This window comes from Clarias gariepinus, chromosome 4 (genome assembly GCF_024256425.1).
Source record: "Clarias gariepinus isolate MV-2021 ecotype Netherlands chromosome 4, CGAR_prim_01v2, whole genome shotgun sequence".
NCBI classification, from domain to species: Eukaryota; Metazoa; Chordata; class Actinopteri; order Siluriformes; family Clariidae; genus Clarias; species Clarias gariepinus.
In genome coordinates this window covers 32,766,371-32,790,878 of record NC_071103.1, presented here as the reverse complement: position 1 = coordinate 32,790,878, position 24,508 = coordinate 32,766,371, and the positions used below count along the sequence as shown (strand labels likewise).

Sequence of the window (24,508 nt, the reverse complement as noted above, 5' to 3'; positions counted from 1 at the left end):
TGTTTGGCAAGGCTCTCGCTAAGCTATTTCTTTTTCATCAGTGGTCCCAAATCAGATTTATTTGCGCGCACATACACTCACTCGTGCACACACCACGGCTGAACGGGGGAAATCCGTGAAATAATCGCGGTTCTGTTTTAAAGTCATGTGTTCGGAAGAAATGAAAAGGCCATTTTCTGTCTCTCTTCCTCTTCCCGCTGCCCTCGTTTTCCTCCTCGCACATCTCCTCTCCAAGTAGGACAAAGTCCTCTGGTTAATGAGAAGGATTAAAGTGCACCGTGTGTGTGTGTTTCTGGACCGGGGGTAGCTAGCAGTGAAGTGGTTCACCTTGGCTGCGTGTCAGAAGGACAGGCTGATTGAAAAGTGCTCTCTGTCTGCGACATCTGCCGTCCTCCCTGCTGCTCTGTCAGGCTTGATTCATGTGCGCCTCTCCCTCTGCCTCTTGCCATTTCGATGCTCAGCATGAACGGATCTGAGAGCAGAGAAGAGGAAGTAGAGATGGGCGGTGCAGATAAGAAAGAGTGAAAAGTGTTAGATGGAATATTTAAGTAAAGTGGGAGGGCGTAGGGGCGAGGGGAATAATTTGAGAAAAGCCACAGCAGCATAAAGGAGTGATGGAGATTAGTATGAATATTAATAATAAGACAAAACAAGGAGAGAGACAGGGGAGGGGGTTAAAAAAAAAAAAAAACACACAGACCGTTACGTACTAAGAGTGCGATGGAGATTAAACGAGCGTATTGAATTTGTGAGTATGAAAGCAATAACAGCCGTTCATAAAATATGATGCGGACCCACTCCCCCCTCCCAGCTCTGTTAAAACTCATAAATCTTCTTCTTGAAGTTATTTAAAGAATGGCGGAGGTTTAAAGGAGAGTTTTGGCTGACGCTGTTCGATTTTCTAAGCTTTTCCGACAAGGACGAGCCGGATGTTTGACGTCCCAGGCTTAAGCCAGGCAAGCTGAGTGATCCCTGCTGCTTATTTGGTTTTCAATCCCTCGCTGGCTCCTTAAAAAAAAAAAAAAAAAGGGGGAAAAAGAAAGTGTTACAAATTTACATGATTAAGAACAACACACTAATCCTTCAGCTTAATCTGGGCCCTCCTTGTTCTTCCTTCTTTTGAGATAAGTGGTATCGATGTTAACCCTGCAATTTAATCCCATGTCCTGTTTAAGAAGCAGAATCTCTGAGCTTAGCTTGATAACTTTATCATTTGTTTTTCTATCTCTACACACAAATGAGTCGAATGTTTAGCAAGAGCGATTCGAGCAGAAAAATGAACGAGCTGTAATTGCAACACGTGACATGTCGAGTCATTGAAGCTGGCTAAAAAGACCCAGAGTGCCCTGGCGCTTAATGCCGCTCCACCCCTGCACTCGCCCCCAGAGGGGCTCTATGTGCGAGATGTTAATTGATGTTGCTCTAGTGGAGAGCTATTGCATCGTGTTTAGTTTGCTGTCAGGATTGCAAAAGACCCTTTTGGTCTGATTGATGACGTCCAGGTTGGGTAAAGCCCAGCAACCCAATGGTTACACCCGGGTCAATACTGATATTTGACATGTTTTGGCTTGAGTCCAGTTCACACTAGGATGTGGAGACAATTCCAAGTAGTGCGTGTGTATCTTTGTAGTGGAGAAACTTTCACCTCCCTTTTCCTCCGTGTGTGTGTGTGTGTGTGTGTGTGAGAGCGTGTTTTCTCCTATTCTCCACTCTGTCCATCTTCATGTTCCCCTCCCACGTTCGTGTGCTGAGTCTGACAGCCGTCGACAGACAGTGATGGATGTTTCTCTGGGTCTATCTGATGGAGTCTCTATTCTATAAAGGCTCTTCACTCAGACCTCGCAAGCACTTAATTTGCTCTTTTCTCAATCTTTTCTTTCAGCACCGAAGCCTTGCGTGAAAATGTAGCCACACTTTAGTCAGTCCCAAGGTGGGACGCTGGTATTCCCCTCTCTTGGCTCTTCTTGTCTCCCCCCACTTCCTTTCTCTTCTCTGGCAGATCTGCCAGTCCTGCTGAGAAGGCTACACTCATTAGCACTCGCAAAGCCTCCAAGTTGGCAGAGCCCATGAGGATTTGGAAATAGGGAGGTCAGTTTGCCCTCCAAACTTTGGCACCGTCTTTGGCACCAGTACGTTGATCAAACGGCATCATACAGAGTCACGCACACACACACATATACATGTATAGAGTGAGTATATACACACATATTCACACATTGAGCAGAACACACTAGTTGCGGCGGATATGAGGAAGCTCTTGGCACCTGACTCGCTCAGCACGGCTGCTCGTCACTACAATTCCAAGATTGGATGAATTCCTCATTACACATAAAAAAAAAGGGGGGGGGGGGGGACAAAACAGAGAAAAGGAACGGGACATGATTTACATTCAATGGACTTCAAAAGATCTTTGATCTTTTTTAAGAATGTTTTTCAATACAGTAGGAAACTTTTACCTCGTATGTTGAAATACACTCACTTCATACAAAACATCCTTTTTTTTTTTCTTTTTTTTTTTTCAAAGCAGTCCATACCTTATCTCCGTATACTGTAATTGTGGAGGTCAAAAGTGCTTTGTGAGCGTGTTGTGTTGCGACCATAATGTGAAAAAGCCCCGAGGTGTCCAAACCAATTTTGTGTCTAAATCTCAAATATGAAAGGAATCAAAAGTATCATTAAAAGATAATATCACACCTGGACACAAAAAAGCGTGGCAGTTTAACAAGCAGGAATGAGTTTTCTCCTAAGTTTGATCTTTGAGTATATCTGTTGCTTGTGTGTGTGTGTGTGTTCGTGTTTGTGGGGGAAGGGGTCCGGGGGCCAGGGTACCGGATTAGACCCGGCACTATCTTGCGCTCGTGAGTTATGATCCTGACCCGGTCAAAGGCACAAAGTCAGCACGCTGCCCTGTCCACCCTCGCTGAACGAATGATCCCCCAGGAGGGGTGTGGATGGAAGGATGACTGCGGGGTCACGATGAAAGACGAGATGTCCAAGTATACGCCTGTTAATTGAATAAGTCCCAGTGTGGTTTAAACCCCTTACACCTCATTCTTTCTCGCTCAGTCATTCATTCTGTACAGAGAAAGGAGGAAGTGAAAGACTGAAGAGTGAATTAATGAGTGAAGGCCAACGTGGAGAGGAACCGGACACCAAAACACAGCGCCCACAGCCTTAGGGTTGTTCCCACTTTTGTATTTATTAACCAAGCACACAATCCACATACTCTTTCTCTCGTGTGCTCTTTCGCTTTCTTGCCCTTTCGCTCCACGGTGAATCTTACCTCTGGTTGACCTTCTCCATTCCTCATTGACATTATTCGCTCCAGTGCTCAGAGCTGACCGTGCAGGGATGTACAGTAAATAAATGGATGTTATGCTTTTTTATGAGACCCCTGTCCCTGGATGTTACACACGACACACATGGACATGGCTTAAAATTCTTTGTGCTCACTGGGTCATTTGTTCCTTCTGAAATAAAAAAGAAACTTTATCTAAACTTAATTCTTTAACTTATTATAGCTATTTATAGTTTCATGCATAACTCTTAACCCCCCTTAAACATTTCCACATTTTGTAGTGTTACAGCTTGGATATGAAAAGGACTTAATAAGGATTATATGTCATGAATCAGTCCATAATACTTCTCAGTGGGTTCCCTTTTGAGTCTGGTTTCAGATTTTTTTTTATTTTTTTTTTTTAGTAAAGCTGCTTTTGTGACAATGTCCGTTGTTCATAGGTTATACAATAAAGGCATTATACAAAATCAGTTAAATAGAATTGAACTGAATAATACTTAAGTCTATGTGTGTGTGTGTGTGTGTGTGTCTGTGTGTGTGTGTAGGGGGGAGCATGTCAATATAGTTTGGAAATTAATTACAAATGAAAACAGATAAAAGTTTTTAGTGCATAAATGCTCACCCCCTAAATTAATTCCGGTGCCATCAGAAGTCACATAATTAGAAGAATGGAGTCCAACTGTTTTCGATTAAATGCAGCAGAATTAGTTAGAGAACGTACTTAAACAATGCGGATTGAAAAGTCTAGGACAAAGTTCTGCAAAATGGGTCGCTTATAAAGTTATAAAAAAAAAGAAAATACAAATGAGCACCATGAAATTCATTATTTATTATTATAAAGAAAAAAAATAATGTTCAGGGGGGGTGATTACTTATGCAAGGCACCTGAGATCTCCCTTAACTATGTTTGTCTTGGACTTTTATATTTATTCCTTTCTTTAACTCAGTTATCAATTATTTAGACATAACACTGCACTATGTATTGTATCTGTTTACTTAAAGCAGCTAACCTTTTACATCACATAGCAGCACAAGCTCACAGCAAGTCAGCACCAGCACGGTTAAAAAGTCCCGGTCGATACTCAGAGCTCTGACATCGATCTAGTATAGAAAGGTGAAAGAAAAGGGAGGATTGGTGCATGCTTAATTTATTATAGATCTTTTATAGAGTCTTGAAACCCCTACTGTTCTGCTGGATGGTCAGGGTGACCGTACTGACCCTGGTTGTTTTCCAGCATCGCTCTCCCTCTGTGTGTACGTCTGCACCGGCATGCTGTGAAATCAGGGCCGGACCACACAGTAGCTGGCCTGAGGAGAAGCTCTGTGCCTGGGGCTGGGGGCTGCTGTGCCACTTTATCTTTTCCATTTCCTCTTCCTAACAGTGTTCCTATAACAACACCTCCGTTCAGAGCTCTGGGCATGGCCTGGATAGCGATACAACCTATTCCTATTAGGCATCATGGTGGGCCAAATGGAGCGTGTTCTCACAAGAATAGCCAGGCTGAAGCCTTAATAAAGATGGATATGGGGGAGTTATGTTCCAGGACGTAGTGGAAATTTTGTTTAAATACACTGCTAAGTAATACATGACATTTTTTATAACTTCCAATCAACTTAATAACTTTACAAATATCGATACTGACTGTAATAGCTTTAGACGTACATTCTATGACCTAATTTATAGCCTACTCTCTATTCCCTAGTCATATTTTCCAGCCCTAGCGTGGATAAAACATGACAGATCTTTCACAGCTTTAATTTAATGAAAAATGTGTGTCATGACTAAAAACAAGCAGCTCTAACTTTGGAAATATTACTTTTTTAAATTCCTCCAGATACCAACGCTTATCGATTATTATTGTTTTATTATTGTTATTGTGGGCGTGGGGGTGGTTTGTGGCACAGAGTTGTGCTGAGGTTGGATCACCCAAGATTAGGCTGTAGTTCATCTCGTCCCATTTCTCATCATGTCCTGCCTGTAAGTGACAGATTAATGTGTATCCTGTTCTGCTCGCCATGTGCTAAAGAGGTAGATGACGGGACTTCCTTAAGCTCTCACAGCTGTGTGTGTGTGTGAGTGTGCATGTGCACGCAGCCATCAGCAAAGCCACTTGAAGTGATATGATCTTAAAACCGCGACTCGGTGCTCATTCTGAAAAAAATGTATTTTCCTTTTAAATGTAAATGTGCAAGCGTTTTCCCCCGGGCACAGCTCTTAATGAATGGTCCGGGCGCTTTTTAAAGGTATGAAAGTGGAATGTAATGGCAAAGGAGTGTGTGGTACTTTATGGTCTAATATTCTATCTGCTATTCTTAGAAAGCATTGCAGCCCCATGTTTTGAATTACAGGAAGAAAAAAAAACACAGAAACGTCCCCAGTAGATATATAATAAGACCTCATAGTACACCTTTAATAATAATATTTCATAACGCTTTTTGTTTTCCATATTAGTTGAAACAGCTTCTTTTTTTTTTTTTTTAGAAAGGAAACTCGTACAAGCTTCTACGAAAACAGAGACGGTGTTGTGGCTCCATCACATGATAGAGTGACTGAAACCCCTCCAGCAAATCTGTCTCCATGTCTCCAAAAATGTCTCTCTCTCTCTATGTCTCTTCTACTTTGCCTTCTCACTCATTTCTTTAAAGAAAATATTCTACTGTGCAGTATTTAGGCTCATAATTAGCTGTTAATACTTTAACTTCATTAATATGATTGTTGCGAATCTGAGGATCTCTGCGAAGTGTAATTAGGTAGGTAATGAAAGCAGGCATGCTGAATCCATCAGTGCTAATCATAATTGCTGTTTATGAAAGCATGGGGTGCAGTCTGCTGTGCTGCGCCTGAAAAAAATAAACCCAGCTCTAAAAATATGTCTCAGGCTGGAAAAGCCATAGGGCCTCGGTGCAGCTGTGCCTTTTTTTTTTTCCCGCCCGGGTGATATTAAAGTTACATGGCTGTGATAAGCATGGAACCACTTTAAGTTTCTCCACCCGTCTTTAGCTCACTCACTCCGCTACCCGCTATACACTTTGCACTCAAAAAATGGAAAAGTGCTTAAGCTGCCGGGCGGTAGCTTATTCTTGGAGTGAAACGTTAGCGAGCATTGGAATGCAGCTGGACGGCACCAGTGTGGAGAAACTGGCATGCCACTGATTGCAGAGGACATTTTCGAACCTTTTTTTTTTTTAAACGGTCGAGTTGGTCATCAGTGTGATCTCTGCGACAGCAGATAGAGATAGCTGAAGTTAATCATTCTGTCGCGCATCGTTCTCACAGCTGCAGTGAAAAAGGCGTCCCATCATGCCACACTCTGTCTATCACAGGGAAACAGTGACAGACAGCTCTTATTGAGCCTTAGGTCTTTTTAGAGCCTTGGGGTTGGTCAGAAGGTGTTGATTAATTTTCAGAGACAGAAACCGTGCGCTCCTTCTGATTCCTTATTATTGTTTCTATAGCAACAACCCATTGATAGAGATGGAGGAAGTTCTGGTGATGAAACAAAATCTGTGGTTTTGGTCCCTTTCCATGTTCTATCCGGATCCCTTGTTGAATACATTTCACGATAAGATAAATTCTACTTTGTCAGCAGACACGAGGGTTTGATCAATGACATGTGCAGTAGCCGGACAGTGTGGATCTAAAGCAGACATGTCCGCTCCGGGCTTTTCCAAAGAGAAAAGAGAAGAAAAGAAAAAAAAAAGATCAGACAGATGACAGATCTTTTGCCAGCTTTTCAAAGCTAACCTTTGGCTCCTCAACGTTTTTTCCAACTGGCAGTTTTTTTCTCATATTACATCAAGTAAAGCCAAGCCTCGCACTCCTGCGCTGCCTGTCGAATATTCCGTGACGACATTCTGAAACTCTGATGCTTAAGGCGTAATGTTTGGCATAAGTGTGTGCTTTTTGACAGCTCAACACGAGAGAGCCGGCCTGAAAGATTGTTTCAATAAGGTCACATTACACCTGACCCACATCAATGGAAATGGGTTAAGTGATCTGTGGAGTTGCATAAGCGAGGAAATTGCCATCAGTGTAATCATATTTCACGTCTTTGGTTGTATTACCGGATTTTGAATGGCAGTGTTGGGGCTGAGACGGTCTCTCCCTCGCCCCGGGTCTATGTTATATTGTTAGCCGGTGGTTTATTGTGTCTTCATGAGGAGAATGGGAGCCAGAGCTAATGTTCTCATTTAACACTTCTGGATTGCCTGCTCTACAGACCACACGTCTGGGTAATACATCGCAGTGCGCCGAAGCGAAGGTCATGGCATATTAGATTCATCCTTTTCTTTTAATTTCCACTCTGGACTGTCCATTTTCACAATTAGCACTGTTATAGGAAGTGCCATAGCTTGCGGCTTTTTGGGAAGGAGCATTTGGAGCTAGGAGAAGTTTGGGCTTGAACACCCAGTGAAATATTATCCAGGTCCAAATGCTTGTTCATGGGCGATTAGCAAGAAATACATACTGCACAGGTGACAATATATACTCTCATACACCAATATGGTACAATTACTATTCACAATTTTGTCTAACAAGCTGGCATTATAATGAGAAAATTTCACTTATTTTCCCTGGTTTTGGTTTGAAAGCCAGCTATCTACACTCTGGACTTAGCAAAATGAAGGGAACAGGCACAGGAGGGCAAAAAGCTATATTTCCATGAGATACCTTCCAAGCTCAATCATATTGGTATTATTATGCACTGAATGTCTGTCTGTGTGTGCTTGTTTTCGTGCATGTCAGAGCAGCAGACGGTCTGATGGCAGGCGATACTGACAACCCTGAGACAAATGGCGATCAGTTTAAGGGCAAAGCTGTTGTCTAAAAGGACAGAGGGAAAAACCAGAGAGAAACACATTAAAAGCAGCATGTCTGCTGTGTCCTCTAGGCAAGGAAACTGAAACACGCAGAAAGCATACAGGGCGAAAAGTGAGAAACAGATTTGGGACCAGGGGCAGGTGCACCAGAGTGCTGTCTAGGCTGAAAGATCGCGCCACTCTGTTTTGATGAGATTGCTTGGCTCTTTTGCTGCTGGCCCCCAGGGAGCGATTCCTTCTTATAAAACGGGCCTCAGTGCTTGCTTTCAGTCGGTAAACGCCTCACACTGGCCGCGCAGAAGCTCCTGTACAGAACTAGACCCCTGCAGGTGTGTAGGCGAACATGTTAGCCAGATCCGTCTCACATGGTGCGTGCCGTTCATCAGGAGAAAGTAACTCTTGTGCCGTAAATGGACCTGCGAACAATCTTGTAATGCCTCCCAGATGATCGGTGTCATAACATTTTGAACTAGGTGCGTCTGCAGAACAGCTGAGAATGAAGGAGAGCGGATGTACCAGCTTACTTCACACGCATTCAGGAAAAAAAAAGGAAAAAGAAAAACAGATGCAGCAATGTGCGTGGAATGTTGCTAAAACACGTTTCTTAAAATTCTCATCAGCAGCATAAACCCAGAGGCAGTATATCCATCTGCATCTCATTACTGCTGAATCACATCTCAGCTTTATATGGTCCATGTGTGAAGGCAGCTCATGATGTGTTTCGAAATTCACTAAAGGTGCTAGATTTTGATGGAGGTGTGAATATTAAGCATGCAGGCAGAAGGAGTGGGCACGAGTCTTAAAGCAATATGCTTCTTCTGTGTCAGTGCCGTCATGCCACTTTGGCTGATTGTTCGGATCTCTCCGAATCGAGAAAATAGGTTTCTTAAGGCACGACAGTGACAGTCGTGTCAAAAGATCTGCGGCATAGTGCACGACGGCATTCGTTTTGTGGCTGCTCAGCAGTACGTGGAAGCTATGAGTGCTTGGGGACTTCATTTGTAGAGTGTGTGTTTATCTCTGTGTGCGCGTTTGGGGATGAGGTTGTGCTACAGGGGAATCTGAGAAAGCGTGGAGGGAGAATTGTTCGATGAAGCAGAGGAATGAGAACGGAAAAGACAGGCCTGAACAAGATTGATGCTCTCCATCTCGTGCCTGCAGCGCCACCGCTGCTGATGGGAGATTTTCCTCACGCTCCAGCGCAGAGAAACCGGATCAATCTGTCCTGTGTGGATCAATCTGACTCAGTCAGTCCAGCTTTCCGGGCAATTTGTGGAATTTCGGATGGTGAGATGAGAAAAGACCGGTAAGCAACCTCGCTGATGCGCCCAGCCAAAATGTTTTTCGTAGAAAGTCTCAGATTATGCTGGGCGTGATGTATGTGTTTTCAATGGGAAGCAATATCTACATGATTACTTAAAAATGAGTGAGACCTGGATGTTCGTGCGTAAAGCTTATCTTTGCTTATGACATTATGAAAGACTTCTCTGGCGCAGATCTTTCCACCTTCCGGCATGTTGGCGCCAAAGACGACGTTGTCCAGGCAAATTGAAGAGGACTTGAAAAAACAGCGACTCAGCCTCTATGTCACCGAGGCTCATGGATCATAAAGCATAGGAAGATTACATAAGTGAAGTTAATTAAGAATTTAATGCCATTATTCAACATACATAACTTGTGTACAGTGACACAACACAACACAAAACAGTAGCACGATACACAAACCACTTTAGAAAAGCCGTATGTGTGTAAATGTGTGAGAATGACTATGTTATATATGATACCGTATATAATATATAATCTGCGTGTTATTGCTGTAAAGTGTTCAGTCGAGTGTGTCCCACAGGACTGAATAGCTTTTTGACTCATATGGGATCATTTATCTTTAGGATCTGGGTGTAATGCACTGGTACAGACTGGAGACTAGGCTAGGAGTGCTGCTGTTTGTTCTAACTGATGTTGTGCTCTGGGTCTGCTATCAGAGCATCCAGACACACACACTCACTCAGACACACACACACACACACGGGTGAAGTCATCGCTACATTAGCCACCACCCCAGGGGAGCCAATTTCAGAGAGCTGCACACTTCTCATATTCTCAATTCACACACACACATAAGATCGTACAGAGCGAAAAAAAAAAATTTCATTTAAACATCACGTGTAGTTTTACTGCAGACTGTGTCGCCTGCGGTTAGGAATATTTTTAGATTTATTTTATAAATTCAATTCAGGAACGGGTTATTTTTACACATTTAGGCTTGTTTCAGCTGCCAGATATATAGAAAAGATTGTGACCTCTGTGCATGTGTGTGCATGTGTGTGTGTGTGTGTTTATTCGTAATGAGCTCAGAGACATAGTCTAAAAGTGGCAATGTATTGCAGCAAAAGCCCCAGTGGCTCGTCGTTCCTCCTTCTGCTAGCGTTTAAAGGCACCACAGGTGATTAAGCATCACGGAAACCAGATCTCGCTGTCAGCCGTATCAGGCCGAGCTTTATATTTTACGCATTTAAAAAAAGTGGGGCGATGTTACTGTGTTAAAGGCGTTGTCCTAAAACAAAACTGTAGCACTGGAGGAGAGAAGCGGAGCATCAGTTCACAGTAGCGTATCTCACCTCACTGGCTCTGACACGACCACCCTCTGTTTCTCGTGTTGTGTTACTGACACAAGATCCCCGAGTGCGAGTTTGTGTTTCTGTCTCCCTTTTGTGTAGACACACGCGTCTGTCTGTGTGTGTAACAGACTTCCGAAGTGTTGCTGACTCAATTAGGCGGTTTCTCACATCAATAGCTGTAGGGCTGAAATTCCATTTGTGTGTACATGTGTGTGTGTGTGCGTGTGTGTGTGTGTGTGTGGAGAAGCCAAAGAAAAGAAGCAAGTAATACAATCTACTTGCTTCTTTTGTCTTCTTACTAAAAATATTGGCACCCTTAATTGAAACTGATGAATAAAAATGACGTATAGTTTAACCTGAAACAAATTTATTGTATTCAAACACTGTATTGTTATATTTTACAGTATTTCTTTTAAATATTGTTTTTCCCCCATATTTCAGATGGAATGAAAATTCTGTTTCAAAGACATTCATTTTTTCTTTATCGCTTTCCGGTAATGTTTATGTGACCCAATTATTTTTGTCCTCTCTGTTCGAAGGATGCCAATATTTTTTTTTTTTTTTTAGAGACCCAACTATGTTTTGACATCATACGATTATGTTCAAATGTCTTTACATTTTCTTTATTTGACTCACAGTAGCATACACACAGACACGAATGTACACACACACATACACACACATAAACAAAGGCATTCTGGTAGGTTTGGCATGGAGCAGCTGTGTGCATTGTTTAAGGAGCGGTGAGACATCTGCACTGAGCACATGTACTTCATCTCTGAATGCTCCTGATCCTGCTTTAGTGGATTAACTGTAATTTAGTGCCAAAAGTTTGATTTAGTTGTCAGCATTGTTGAGGGTTCAGCAGTTCAGTTTGGGGAAAGTCAGCCGGCAGCTGCAGCTTTAGTCATTCTGTGTGTTTATGAGTGTATGTGTGTGAGTGTATGTGTGTGTGTGTGTGTGTGTGTGTGTGTGTGTGGGAGAGGGAGAGCGAGGGAGAGCTTTTCTTGTCCTCAGCTACAGTAGGACATTGGGACACTGGGTGTGGTGAGGATATCTATCTGATCAGTGATTAAGCTCTAATGGAATTCCCGCTGTTTTTACACCTTTAACGGACATGGAGATTGTTTCCCATGACACTAAAAATAGTTTAATTCTTAATGTGGTCACAAAGGCGCTTTTATTTATACCTTAGGTATAGACAGACAAGGAGTGTGGGGCTGGAACAGTGGTATAACTTAAATTACAGGCGCTATAAAAATTCATTTTATATATGACCTGTTTTTTTTTTTTGGGCTGCATCACACTTTTTTCCCCAATACTGTATATTTTACTTTATGCATACTGTATATAATATTAAGTAAAACTGGTGTTCAGATTGTAAGTTAAAAGGCATAAGTGCTAGGCGGTAAGTACGTTTTTAATTTGTTTTTGTTAAAAGCTAGAAAGGCGAGATTATAATTTGTTAAATAACCTAATTCCAGAGGATATGGTGTCTGTCTGAGGAGTGAATCCACCCAGTACATTTCACTGTAATTATAAATATATAATTAACTTTTTTATTCCTCCTGTGCTGTTGAGAACATTGGTTTCCATCGGTGTGCATCGTTTCTATAGCAGTGGTGGTTTTACAGGGTCTGGGTTGCTAGCCGTCTCCCAACCCTCATCTTTGTCATCCGAGCTTTGGGACCGGTGAGGGCAGAGCGTTTTTGTGTGGGCATTGGGTTATGGGCCTGGACCAAGAGCCCAAAAGTGACAACTCTGCTGTGATATAATAAACTTCAATCACAAATAATGTTATTTTTCTTCCTCTCTTTCTATAGATATGACTATGTGGAAGTAAGGGATGGCGTCGATGAAACCGGGCAGCTGGTGGGCAAGTACTGTGGGAAGATCGCTCCTTCTCCTGTAGTGTCTTCCGGTAACCAACTCTTCATCAAGTTTGTGTCAGACTATGAAACGCACGGCGCTGGCTTCTCCATCCGCTATGAGGTTTTCAAATCAGGTAAGTCTGACGAGTCATATTTAATTGATTTTCTTTCTGTCATGAATGAATCTGCGGATGTATAGATATTTTGGGGTACTGTAAACTGATGCACACTCACCATTATTTTGCTTTGTGCTGTGATAGCCTTAAGGAACTTGTTCCTGACTTGCTAGTTTATCAGTGGATGAGTCACAGCAGACGAGGAGAGAGGGGCTCTTAAGAATGAGAGCAAAAGAAGGAAGACTTTCTCTTCTTCCTGGTTTGGATGCCTGAGGAGATCAGATCAGCTGATAGTTTTGTGAACATTACTAGTTCCTTCCTTTAGCAGAATCATATCTCTCCCTGCTGTGTCCTGGTCACTTATTGGTGTGTGTGTGTGTGTGTGTGTGTGTGTATGGCCTCACAAAAACATCAAGTCACACACATACCCATGAACACACACAATGGATGACTTATCAGAAGAAATTTCCTGTTGTTCAGGCCAACTTCCTGTGTTTAAAGGACAAGTAGGCACAAAGTTAGTTAGCGTGTGCTGTGTGTGTGTGTGTGTGTGCAGTGAGACTAACCCTGGTAAGGTGCAGCAGATGCCACTTTCATTAATTAACCCCACTTGCTGCTCTCGTGCCTTTTCATTTGACCTCATGATAAGATGGATGCTTTAGCCGGGTTTCTTTTCATCTCTATAGTGAGTGCTTGGCCTTTAATGTGCACGTGTGGAGCAGCTGGTGCAATCTGCTTTTTTTCCCCGTTAATCACAAAGAGAGCACCACATACTGTACACACCTTTACACATAATGGAAAGTGGAAAAAATAAATCAGTAAGGATAAAAGTCTTACAATTTTCTACTATATGAAGTTCAACAAAATACAGGTTTTCCTGAAATGAAATCTGCTTCAAGTAAAAAAAGAAATGGACCAAAATGTTAACTCAAAATATAAAAAAGGAGAAATCTGTATTTAAAAATGAAATTTCAAGTATGGTGAAAGAGCATCCCTGACATTTTCACATTACACTAATGTAGCCGTCAAAATTGCAACAACTGTGGTTTAGATCAAAGGATTTAGATGTCATTAGTTGTTGCAATTTTTCATGGCCTCAACATTCTCCAAAAAAATTAAAAAGAAGGAAAAGAAAATACATACTGTAATAGCACTAATAAAACACTGATCAAATAAATAAATAATAGTATACAGTTGACAACAATTAATAATAACAACCAGTCAGTTAATGCCAGATTATAGATTAAATAAAATAAAAAAAAGTTAAAGCCAATAATAGATATTAAAATAAAAGTATTATAGGTTCAAAAGTTTGTGTGGCAGCTCAGCTCAGCTAAATCCAGACCACCCCACACATACCATATATGTTGTAATTACACGTTCCTCATTAAAGTCAGTGAGATCTGAGCCTCTCTAATTACTTTGATGTTGTTCTCCAATTACATTAAGGCACTTAGACCTATAGCATGCCCTACTTTGAATTTAGTAATTTCAGTTTTCTCACACTAAGCCTCTTCAATTATTTATCATGAAGGAAATTCCTTAGGAACTGCTATGAATTATTTAGTGACTAAAGGTATGCAGCTGTGAGAGAGAGAAACGTATGCTTCGCCTAAGTCTAGATGCGCCGACAGGTCGTAGGATTTTAAAGAGTTGTAAACGAGCCCATTGTGTGAAATTGAACCTATATGTTACAAAACCATCTGACAATATCTACAGTGTTACTGAATTACTATCTTCCCATGAAAGACTTCAGTGATCAGCAGCGTTACCTAATATATAGTTCTGCTCAGCCCTGCGGTTAGTGCGATGACTGAAACAGATGTGTGAATTAACTTGGCTGTCATCTTTCCCATGGAGAAAAGCTTTAGTGCAACAAAATGTGTTTAAACCAATGTAATGGGGTATAAATCAGAAATGTTTTTAAATCGGCTGGCGACTTTAAAACCTTGGATGTTCTTTAGTGTTGTAATAATAGTTTTCTGGAAGGAAATTACTGAAGCAGTAGTTAAGGAGATTATAATAATGATGTCTGCAATTACTATAATAATAGAAATATGTATCTGTAAGGGAAAATAAAGCCTCCCTCCGGCTCTTTTGCTGTCAGCGCTAGCGCTAAGTCTACAACTTTCCCACACTTAGCTTCACAGAGTTTTGATGAAAAAAAAATCTGTGTCATTTGGCCAATGTGTGTGTGTGTGTGTGTGTGTGAGTGTGTGTCTATAGAGGTGGGAGTGCATGAACTTTTGTACAGTATTTTGTTCTACAAGCCTGTTTTGTTGGCGTATCAAGCCCTTGTTTGTGCTGCTGCTCGAGAGTAGATGAAGAATGGTGTTACGCTTGGAGACAGCAGTGTTTTGCTCCGTTGCTACTGTCTGTGTGGTGAGTAGTACGTGGTGTACAGCTAAAAAAATCAATTTAGATAAATCTCAAGAGGATGAGAGAGGCAGTGTTGAAATAAGATAAGGGCTAAAGAGTGTGAGGCGGAGAAACGGAGCGAACTCCAGTCACTTCAACATGTAATGAAAGTGGAAAGGCAAGGACAAGGCGAAATGGATCAGCAAGCACTGGATAGGCTACAGTATGTTAGCAGGCTAGCATCAGGTGTGATGCAGTGTGTGTTTGATATGTGTAAATCTAATGCTTCTACACAGCTACTAGATTGTCATGAAAGTCCTAGCAGGTGTGCATGGATTCAAATGAGGCAGAAAAGTCTCAACTACACTGACTACCGCCAACAGTATTTAAGCAGTTTGCACAATTTGGAGAACTGGCCGCTCCAAGGTCAGAGACTCCCTCTCTCTCAGTCTCTCTCTCGTTTTCACTCACTCTCTCTCTCTCACACACACACATACACGGATGCACAACCATTAAAGGCTCGGTCACACATGTTGGCAGTCTTCCTAGGAGCTGGAGGGGTAGAAAGTCTTAATTATTCACAAAACAATCATTTCTATGTTAGTGTGGACAAGAGACAGGGAGGACAGAAGGTCAGTTAGGTAGGACGTTGGAAGTAGGATAAAGACCAGAGATATGCAGTTTAGGAAAGGAAGAAAAGACAGTGACAAGTCTTTCTGAGAAAATTGGGACAGAAATCAATTACAGAGAATAAAGGTCATAGACAGAACATACGGAATTCAGATTTGAATACGATCAATTATTTAAACCATGATGTTTAAATAATACATTAGTATTAAATACTTTCCAACCCGATGCTATAGCGTGAAAACATTCAATTAGCCTAGCTGTTGCACATGCACAAAGTTTTTTTTTTTTTTCATACGGCGTAATGTAGGTTGCCCTCAATAGCCACCTCCACTCCCTCAGCAACTCTCCTGCACTGAGAGAGATAGGCAAAAATGTTTACAATCTTCTTGCCTCATCTATATTCGAACAGGCTCTGCACATCCATTTATTTCATTCCCCTTGCTGGAGAGTAATACGGGACAGATGCTTCACACAGCCACCAAATCCCTCGCCTAGGTTTACTCCCCCTCCACCCTCAATGGCTAATAGGTTCTTTATGGAATCGTTGCTCGTGCATCTCTTCCCAAAAAAAAAAAAAGTAGGCTCTGTACTTATCTTGTCATCCCGTCTTTTGCTTGCATCTCAGAAAAGTACCGTGGAGTAGAAGAGCAACATATGCATGCAATTAACAGCTCTGCAATTTTCAGAACCACATCAAGCCTGGCAAAGAGGCCGGCTCGCCGGCATAACTGTTGATGTGCAAATGGATGGCAGGGATGGGTAAGAGGAAAGATGGATGGATGATGCAGCGACGGCTGGTTCTGATTTTACAGTATACGGGAAAGCTACATTTTTTTATTATCTAACAGTAAACATTCAAACTGTTACCAGAACGAGGCTCATAAGGTCTCGTCAATGACAGTAAACAGAAAAGTTCTAAACGGTATGTCTAAACTTAAAACAGTTGGCTTATGATTCTGTTTTAATCTACCGCGTGGGATGGAAAGAGGTCAGTACCATCCTTGCTTCTTTATTCCATAATCTGATATTAATGCCCATTGATATCAATTTTATAAAAGTCCAGAAGGGGCGGGTTCATCCCTGGTAGTCTATTGACACCAGCCGTCCTTGGGTGGATGGATTGATGGAAAGAAGGAGAAATGGTTGCCAAGTTGAAAGGCAGCTTTATCCAACCTCGGATTTGATTTAGCAGTTTATCATGCTCGTGCCATCTCGGTGGTTTTACGATGACACCTGTGTCAACACCTCTGACTGACTAAGTGCTGTGTGTGTGTGTGTGAATATATATAGGTGTGTGTGAAGGGTAGTTTATTCACCATATCCAGTCTGTTCAGTGTTTACGTGCTCAAAGGGCCAGTGGTATAGGTCACATCTGGCAGGGTGGCTCTGTCGTTCCCCAACACCCTCACGCCACCGTTACAGTCTTTCCAAACATCACACACATACCAGATCCCCAAAAGTAAACACTCTGTATGTGTTCCCAGTCTCCTTTTATTCTCAAGGGGCACCAAAAGCAAGGCTGACTAAATGTTGTGTCAGCAACTTAATCCGTATGAGCATTGTGTTATGTGTGTGTCGCTGTGTGTGACTTCATGTTAATGTTTGATGGAGATTGTGTTCAAATTCTATCTTGCTAATTCACTCCTGCCCATTAACCTCTGCCTGTTTGACCACAAGAGATGAAAGAAATGTGTGTGTGTGTGTGTGTGTGTGTGTGTGTGGTTAATTATCCACCTCACAGACATATGGAAAATAAACATTGGTGATTACTTCACCGGCCCCGGAAAGCATTTGCACTACATCAACGTTATGCTAATGGCATTTTGCATAGCACTTTGTACTTTCTATCACTTTTTAACACCCACTCTACATATTTTACTCTCATACCTCTAGGGCGCAATTTAAAGGAGATGCCATCTCCATGGTTAAAAAATGACAATGCTTTTCTTTCCGTTTCATTGTTATTTGATAGGATTTAAGATTAACCTTTATAAAACAAAGCAAATGATAAACATTAGATTAGATCAATTTCTTGAATCTCAAAATAAATTCATGAAACTTACTAATACGCAATTCTTATTATGTAACATTACTAAGGTACCTCGAAATAACATCACAGAGGGCTAAATATGATTGAGTTAAGGTGAGTAACTATCCGAAATTGCAGTGGTGTGTGTCCTGTAAACAAAGCCAAAGAAAATGCAGGCTGAGTGTTCTTGGGTTAAAAACCCACCACAGTCGGTAGTGACTCAGCAGCAGATCCAGCTTTAAACTTAATATTTAACATGCTAGAGCTGGTTGTAACTACGAGGGTTGTTCAGGTCAACCTGGGACTTTTGATTGTTCAGAATAACAGAAGACAAATATAAGAGTAAAACCTTCCTTTATTTCTCCCTAGTTTTCTCAGTACACTGGAGCCATAATCAGACTGCTTGGTTCACGTCTGAAACACTGGCCTCCCAGGAACTCCTTTAACAGCCCAAATTGTAGAAATGGCTTGGAGAGAGGTTAGGACTATACGGAGGATGTGGCAATAACACCCAGCCGAGTTCCTGTAATGCACAAGTGGTGTTGGTGAATGATTGTGTGTACAGTTCCCACAGTCAGATGCATCTTTGCAGAAAGTTGGCGACAAGTTCAATCTGTCAATTTTCATGTTTTGATGTACAACCTACATTACAGCTTTGTGCCATTTAAATGTTTTACTCTGGCTAAGAGTTTCATCACCGTTCTATGCTAAAAGTCTTCTGTAAATGTCAAAGCGCTTTATTTTTCATTTACAAGTCCCAGTTTGACTTGAACACCACTCTTTCGGGAGGGTCAAGAGGATAAAATAGACCTACCTTATCAGGCAAAATCTCTAACCATGCCATTCCGAAGACGGAGTAAATGTATTAGAAAGTGGTTTGTGCAAGTTCCTAACCTGAGGATTAACTCACAAAAAAAAAACAGCCTCAGAGTCAAAAGTTAAAAATGCTCCAACTGTGACCACAATGGTTTCATAGTGTTCGCAATCTCTTTGGTATGTAGGAGAGATAATAATAATAATAATGAAGTGTGAGCTGACTTTAGGCTGCCATTCATTTGCTTTCTTTCATTTTTGTCTGTCAAACTAATATACATTTTAGCTTTTTTTTTCTTGTTAAATAGCATTTTCTAGGGTAATTTCTTGACATTTGGGAAAACCTTGCTAGGTTAACTAGCTAGCTTGCAATCTAAGCTAAGAAATAGGTATTACATAAAAACATAAAACCTTCAGGTACTGTATTGTTTGATTTTTCTTTAAAATCTGACTATTTAAATTCTATTTAAGTACTGTACAATAAAACAACTTTCAAACCCAACTGCTCTGCTCTGAGAAAACGAAGTAAAGATCTGTATTGCACGGTATACATTCTGCAGGCTAACAACAGGCCTGCAAACAATTTTTTTTTAACAAGCCTTACTTGTGGCCTGTTAAATAAACTAAGCAAATTCCTCAGAGATGGAAGCCTGTAGCCATCACGCCACCAAGTAAATATAATCCCGTAAGGACAAAGCAGTAAAATAATCCGTACAAGTGTTAGCTGTTAACATTGGAATTAGCACTTAGCTGCCTTGAATCCACTTAAGGTTTCTTATTTCACAGACGACGAGCTTCAGTTTAGACATCCTCCCATAAATTCGAGTGTTTGCGTAAATCCTGGTCCTGGTTGTTTTTCTGTCTACTTTTAAAAAGTCGGGAAGAGGAGGACAGACCATCTGTGTGAAACAGAAATAGCGAAAGGAAGAAGATGGGACATGCATGCCTGGGCTAGTCTCACAAAGCTTTATTTGTTTCACGCGGGTTTACAAGCTGAAAGTTCCTTCTTTTTTGTCCCCCAACAGCCACCTCCACTGTCTTGTAAAAATTGTCCCGACCCGACGGCTCGCAAACAACCGCAACAGGAAACCGAGTGATAACCCAACTTTAGAAATGTTCTTTTTTGAGCAATATTTCTAGTTAACAAATGTATGTCATTGTCTCTTCACACACACACTGCCTCCCCAACAGCAGTGGCGCATTATAAATAGGAACTCTGATCTGAGATTAAACACTGCCTAGTGAAGTGCTCACACACTTGATCTGTGCGCAGATACACACATCCATAAGCGAAATTCTCAGATTTCCTATCTAAATCTCTAGCAAGCAATACTTCTTTTTTCAGCTCACAACATAAAGGCTTGTAGTGTCTCCAGCTGTGACCCCAGTGTGTCCCGTAGTGTTCAGCGCCTGAAAAAATGGAAGAGGGAAAAAAAAAAAAAAAAGAATGGGGTGATAACATGCAATTACAGCCTGGAGAGAGAAAAATGAGGCAAATCTACAGAGAGAGTAAGAGAGAGCAAGAGAAAGAGGCAAAGGCAGAGATTGATCGGGTGCAGAGGAAAGACGTATTAGAGGAGTGCTCTTATCTTAACAGCTTTCCCTTTGACACGCCAGGCAGTTGGCCTTTTCTTTTTGATTGCCAGTAGTCTGACTGCCCATAGAGAGGTCAATGGGGATTTCTAAGCCCTATATCTTGCGTCTTAATGTAAATCCATTGCATTGGCGTCGAGGTGTATTTTAGTGAACGAAGGAGTCACTAAAAACCTTGACATGAAACAATTCAACCCTAGCATACCACCAAGTCAAGCACTCTGTCACGGTTTCCTTCTTTCTAAGCAGTTAATGTAGCGTGAACAGAGGTAAAAGGAGACCCACACTGCCAAGGGCCGTTCTGAAGCCTTATGTTGTAAAATGTTTCACTGAAAATGACTTTGGAAGCGAGAATGAGGAGCACAACAAGCGGAAACCCTGTCACATTGCAGGCCACAGGGGTTAAGACCATAACTGTAATGTCCTGCTGTTTCAGGCCCAACTTTCAGCAGGACACTAAATGTCAACTCGCTTTAGACTCAAACCACAGCACCGGCCATTTGCTTTAAAGGATGAAAAAACACAGCTAAAGTCAGACAGTGAGCTGATGATATGGTGGTATTCTAGCAGCAAAAGCCCCATAGACATGACGCACAGAGGAAGCGCTCCTCCACTTAGCAAGACTACTCATCAACATCGAGTAACGTTCTCAGCTTCTGCTTATGCTTTATAGGCTGTACAGTGTCAAGAAAAACAAGGTAGTATTTCATTTCTTACTCCATCGTCTAATCACACCGTACATTCAAGGCATCTGGTTGTCTAAGGCCGAGACTTATGATTCATAAGTTTACACTTGTAATGTTTGGAAAGGCGACTAATGTTTGAAAAGCTTAGTGTCACTTGACACTTAGTGTCATGGAGGCATGTTCGATGAGAATGTTTTTCACAGCACTGACGTTATGAATACAGCTGCAGTTATTAGGTATCAAATTCCCTAAAATGAAACAGGACACATGGAGGGCAGGGGGGTCAAGTTTTCCTGCGTCAGCCTATTAAATGTGGCACAACGTATTAGTTATAATACTATACACAATGTAGATAATGAAGAACTGCAATACAGGTAGGTTATCATACTGTAATGTTGTTCCCACCTTCAGTCATTTAGTTTTGATGTTGATTTAGTGTTTATTTTCAATGTTCCTAGTTTTATTTCTTTAAGCATTTTCTATTCGATTTACAGCACATTAGTTGACGTAATTTGTTTTTAATGCGCTTGAGAAATCAATAACATTAAGATTAACAGGCTTAAATCATACATTATTCTGAAATTGGCAATAGAGTAAGTGTTGGTTTACTGTACAGTATATTTTGCATTTCTGTCAGTCTGTACAGTCTGATCAGACCTCTTCACTTCCATTTTCCAAAGTGCTTTGCACTGCTGGATCGCCTCCACCTTGAGAAGAACCGCAGAAGCTGCCGTGCTATTAGGAGTGGCAATAATATGGTAGTTTTGCTGTCAGCTCCATATTACCGTACACCGAGACTGTTTCTGTACTCGTGTCACGAGTCGTGCGCTTTGTTAAAATATACTGTGTTAATCTGGCGGCTGTGATGTAAACCTTAACGCGATGATATGAGGTATGTGTGAACTTCGGTGACAACCCGCACTGGCAGAAAACCGAGCCTCTAGAGGTGTTTGAGTAAATGTTATGACTTCCCGATATGAAAAAAGTGTTTAAGCGTGTATATAGAAGGCTTTAATTTTCTTCTCTCTTATGTCAGACAGGCTTGTAATGATATGTGTGTGTGCGTGTGTGTGTATGGGGGGTAGCGTTTGGGGGCACTGCTTCGGAACGCAATCTTACTGCCATGTTTACTTTACAGCTCCCAGAGTCCCATGTTGCTGATTGAAGCCTTTCACTAATCACTCCGTGCATGCACACCCATATATACACCTACACACAGTCTACCCCCAGATGATACGCTAGAAAGAATAAACGTCTATAATGAGCCATAATCGTTTCCCTTCTCATAAAAACAGATTTGCTGTAAGTGTTTTTTTTTTTTTTTTGGATTTAGTCATTCAATCTTATATGAAAAGCATAAATCTTTTTTCCTTTCTTTTTTTCAATTACGCTCCTTGCCCATTTCACCCCAAGGCTTGGACCTGCATGGTGGCCCCTCATCCATACACCATAAACACTGTGGTCATGGAGCTAAACAATATGGACCACCATGCATTTCCGCTGCTGTTTACCCACCCCTTTGTTTTGTTGAACAAAACAGCACTAAAAGGAATTATTTCTCTTTCTTCTTTCTCTCTCCTCCCTACCTTCCCAACCCCTCAATCATCCCTCTTTGCAGGTCCAGAATGCTCAAGAAACTTCACCTCCAAAAGCGGGTTCATCAAGTCACCTGGTTTCCCTGAGAAGTACCCTAACAACCTGGACTGCACATTTATGATCTTCGCCCCAAAAATGTCTGAAATCATCTTGGAGTTCGAGAGCTTTGAGCTGGAGCCTGACACACAGCCGACCGCTGGGGTCTACTGTCGGTTTGACCGCTTGGAGATCTGGGACGGTTTCCCTGGAGGTAGGAAACTGTATACTCTGTGTACAAGCAGCTTCACCAGTGTGAAGCAGAAATCTTTTATAACCAATAATGTCACAATCTGAAATGCATACAAACTCCTTCCCCACTTTAAGTAACTCTTTGACCTTGTTGTTGTTCCTGCCCATAACACAGCCTCTCTGTCCTTTAGTTAGTGTTCTTTTGGTTTGGCTCTGACAAACACAACAGAGATATTGTGGTCTCTCTCTCTCCAGTATTGGGCTAGAGGTCAGCCGGGAGACCTTGTCCTTGCAAATATGCACATTTTATCAGCGTGAGTAGATGCTATCGCTCCTGAACAATGCACTGTGATTGATCTCTGGGGAGAATGGAAGGAAACTCTGGTCTTAAACTGATGACGCAAAGCGAACCCCCTCCACACTGGACTGTAGATCATGTCCCCCCAACACACTACTTTTACACACACACACACACACACACACACACATATATATAGGTCATATTTAACTTCCCAGACATTCTAAGATCATTTTCCCCCTGTGGATACGTTTATTTTGAGAACAGATGCATGATCCTTGACGTGTACCCTGCAACTAAGGCACTTGATGAATACAGGCCATTTTCTTCCGATGTAATGGAGTCAGTAGAGAGGCTGCTAGGCTGCTTGAGTGCACATAAGCAAGCCATCACATAATGATCAGTGTGTGCTTTTAAAGAGCTTCCATTCTTTTAGTCCATGAAAGATTTTATGAAAAGCTTGGCTCCTAATAGTTTGCACATAAAAAAAAAAACTAAAAAAAAAAAAAAAACTCATTCACAGCTCAAGAGGCTGTGTTCAGTGTCTGGTGCCTCTGATCTGTGAACACTCCCGCAAGGTAGAACAAATGAACTGGCATCCAAATCAGGAGTGAAGACTGTGAATAGCTACCTGAAGTCTTGTTCTAGGTTTCACTTTATTATCACTTTTTATTTTTAGAGGTGCAGAAGCTGACAGAAAGGTGGCACTTGTGATTAGAAACAAAGTGGGCTCTTAGTCTTGAATAACCAGGCATGTCATCACTGACAGTCTAATGGAGTAAACTGTGCTCTGTTATTGGACCGTACTGCTTTACCAAAAAAAATGGCAAATGGCAAAGTCGAACAAAAATCAAAAACAAAGTTGAAACAGATATAGATCAATGCACTGTCATGAACATGGCAAGGAAAAAAAAAACAGCTTAGGCCAAGCTGATTAAACCAGTTGTTAGATTCTGATAACAATCAATAATTAAATTTGTACTGAGGGAGTCTGATTAATTATACAGTTAAATGGGTGCAAACTGTTTCAGGACATCTGCAACAAAGGTTTGGTTAGCAATCAGGAGCTAAATGTAATTACAGTAATTATAGCAAACAAGAGAATTTTCTTCGCAATTTAGCAACACACCGGAAAAAAAACTTTAGTATTTCAAATATTTCTGACTGGTCTGGTTGCTGTTGTCATTATGGCTTTACACATTCAAATAAAGACTCGGCCACTACTACTGCGCGACAAACGATTTCATTTGAATCGATTTGATGAATTGAAACCTTAGATCAGTTTTAATTGAAATGTTAGCTCAGTTATTTATTTTTTTATTTTTTTTGCTTATTAAGGTTTAAAGTGCCCTAAAAGTGACAAATTCTTTGGCAATATGCAAAAATAAATAAATAATTGAAAATGTAAGCCACTACTGTTTTTGTAAACAAATAACGAAATACTCTCATTTTGTGAGATTATCGTTATTTGTCTTTCGCCTTTTTTTTTTTTTGAGTTTATTGGAGGTTGGTGCAATACCACCACCTACTGGATGGGAGTGTGAAGCAAATGC

At 41.3% G+C, this 24,508-nt stretch overlaps 1 protein-coding gene across 3 annotated transcripts in view; it reads left to right on the top strand.

The window, feature by feature from the left end:
• The window catches only part of nrp1a (neuropilin 1a), a 67,957-nt gene that overhangs the window by 6,547 nt on the left and 36,902 nt on the right, over positions 1-24,508 (top strand). For all 3 annotated transcript variants that reach the window (XM_053495309.1, XM_053495307.1, XM_053495310.1), the window contains exons 3-4: positions 12,561-12,742; positions 22,452-22,679. In XM_053495309.1, coding sequence (XP_053351284.1) covers positions 12,561-12,742; positions 22,452-22,679 — 410 coding nt within the window. The remainder of the gene's footprint in view (positions 1-12,560; positions 12,743-22,451; positions 22,680-24,508) is intronic.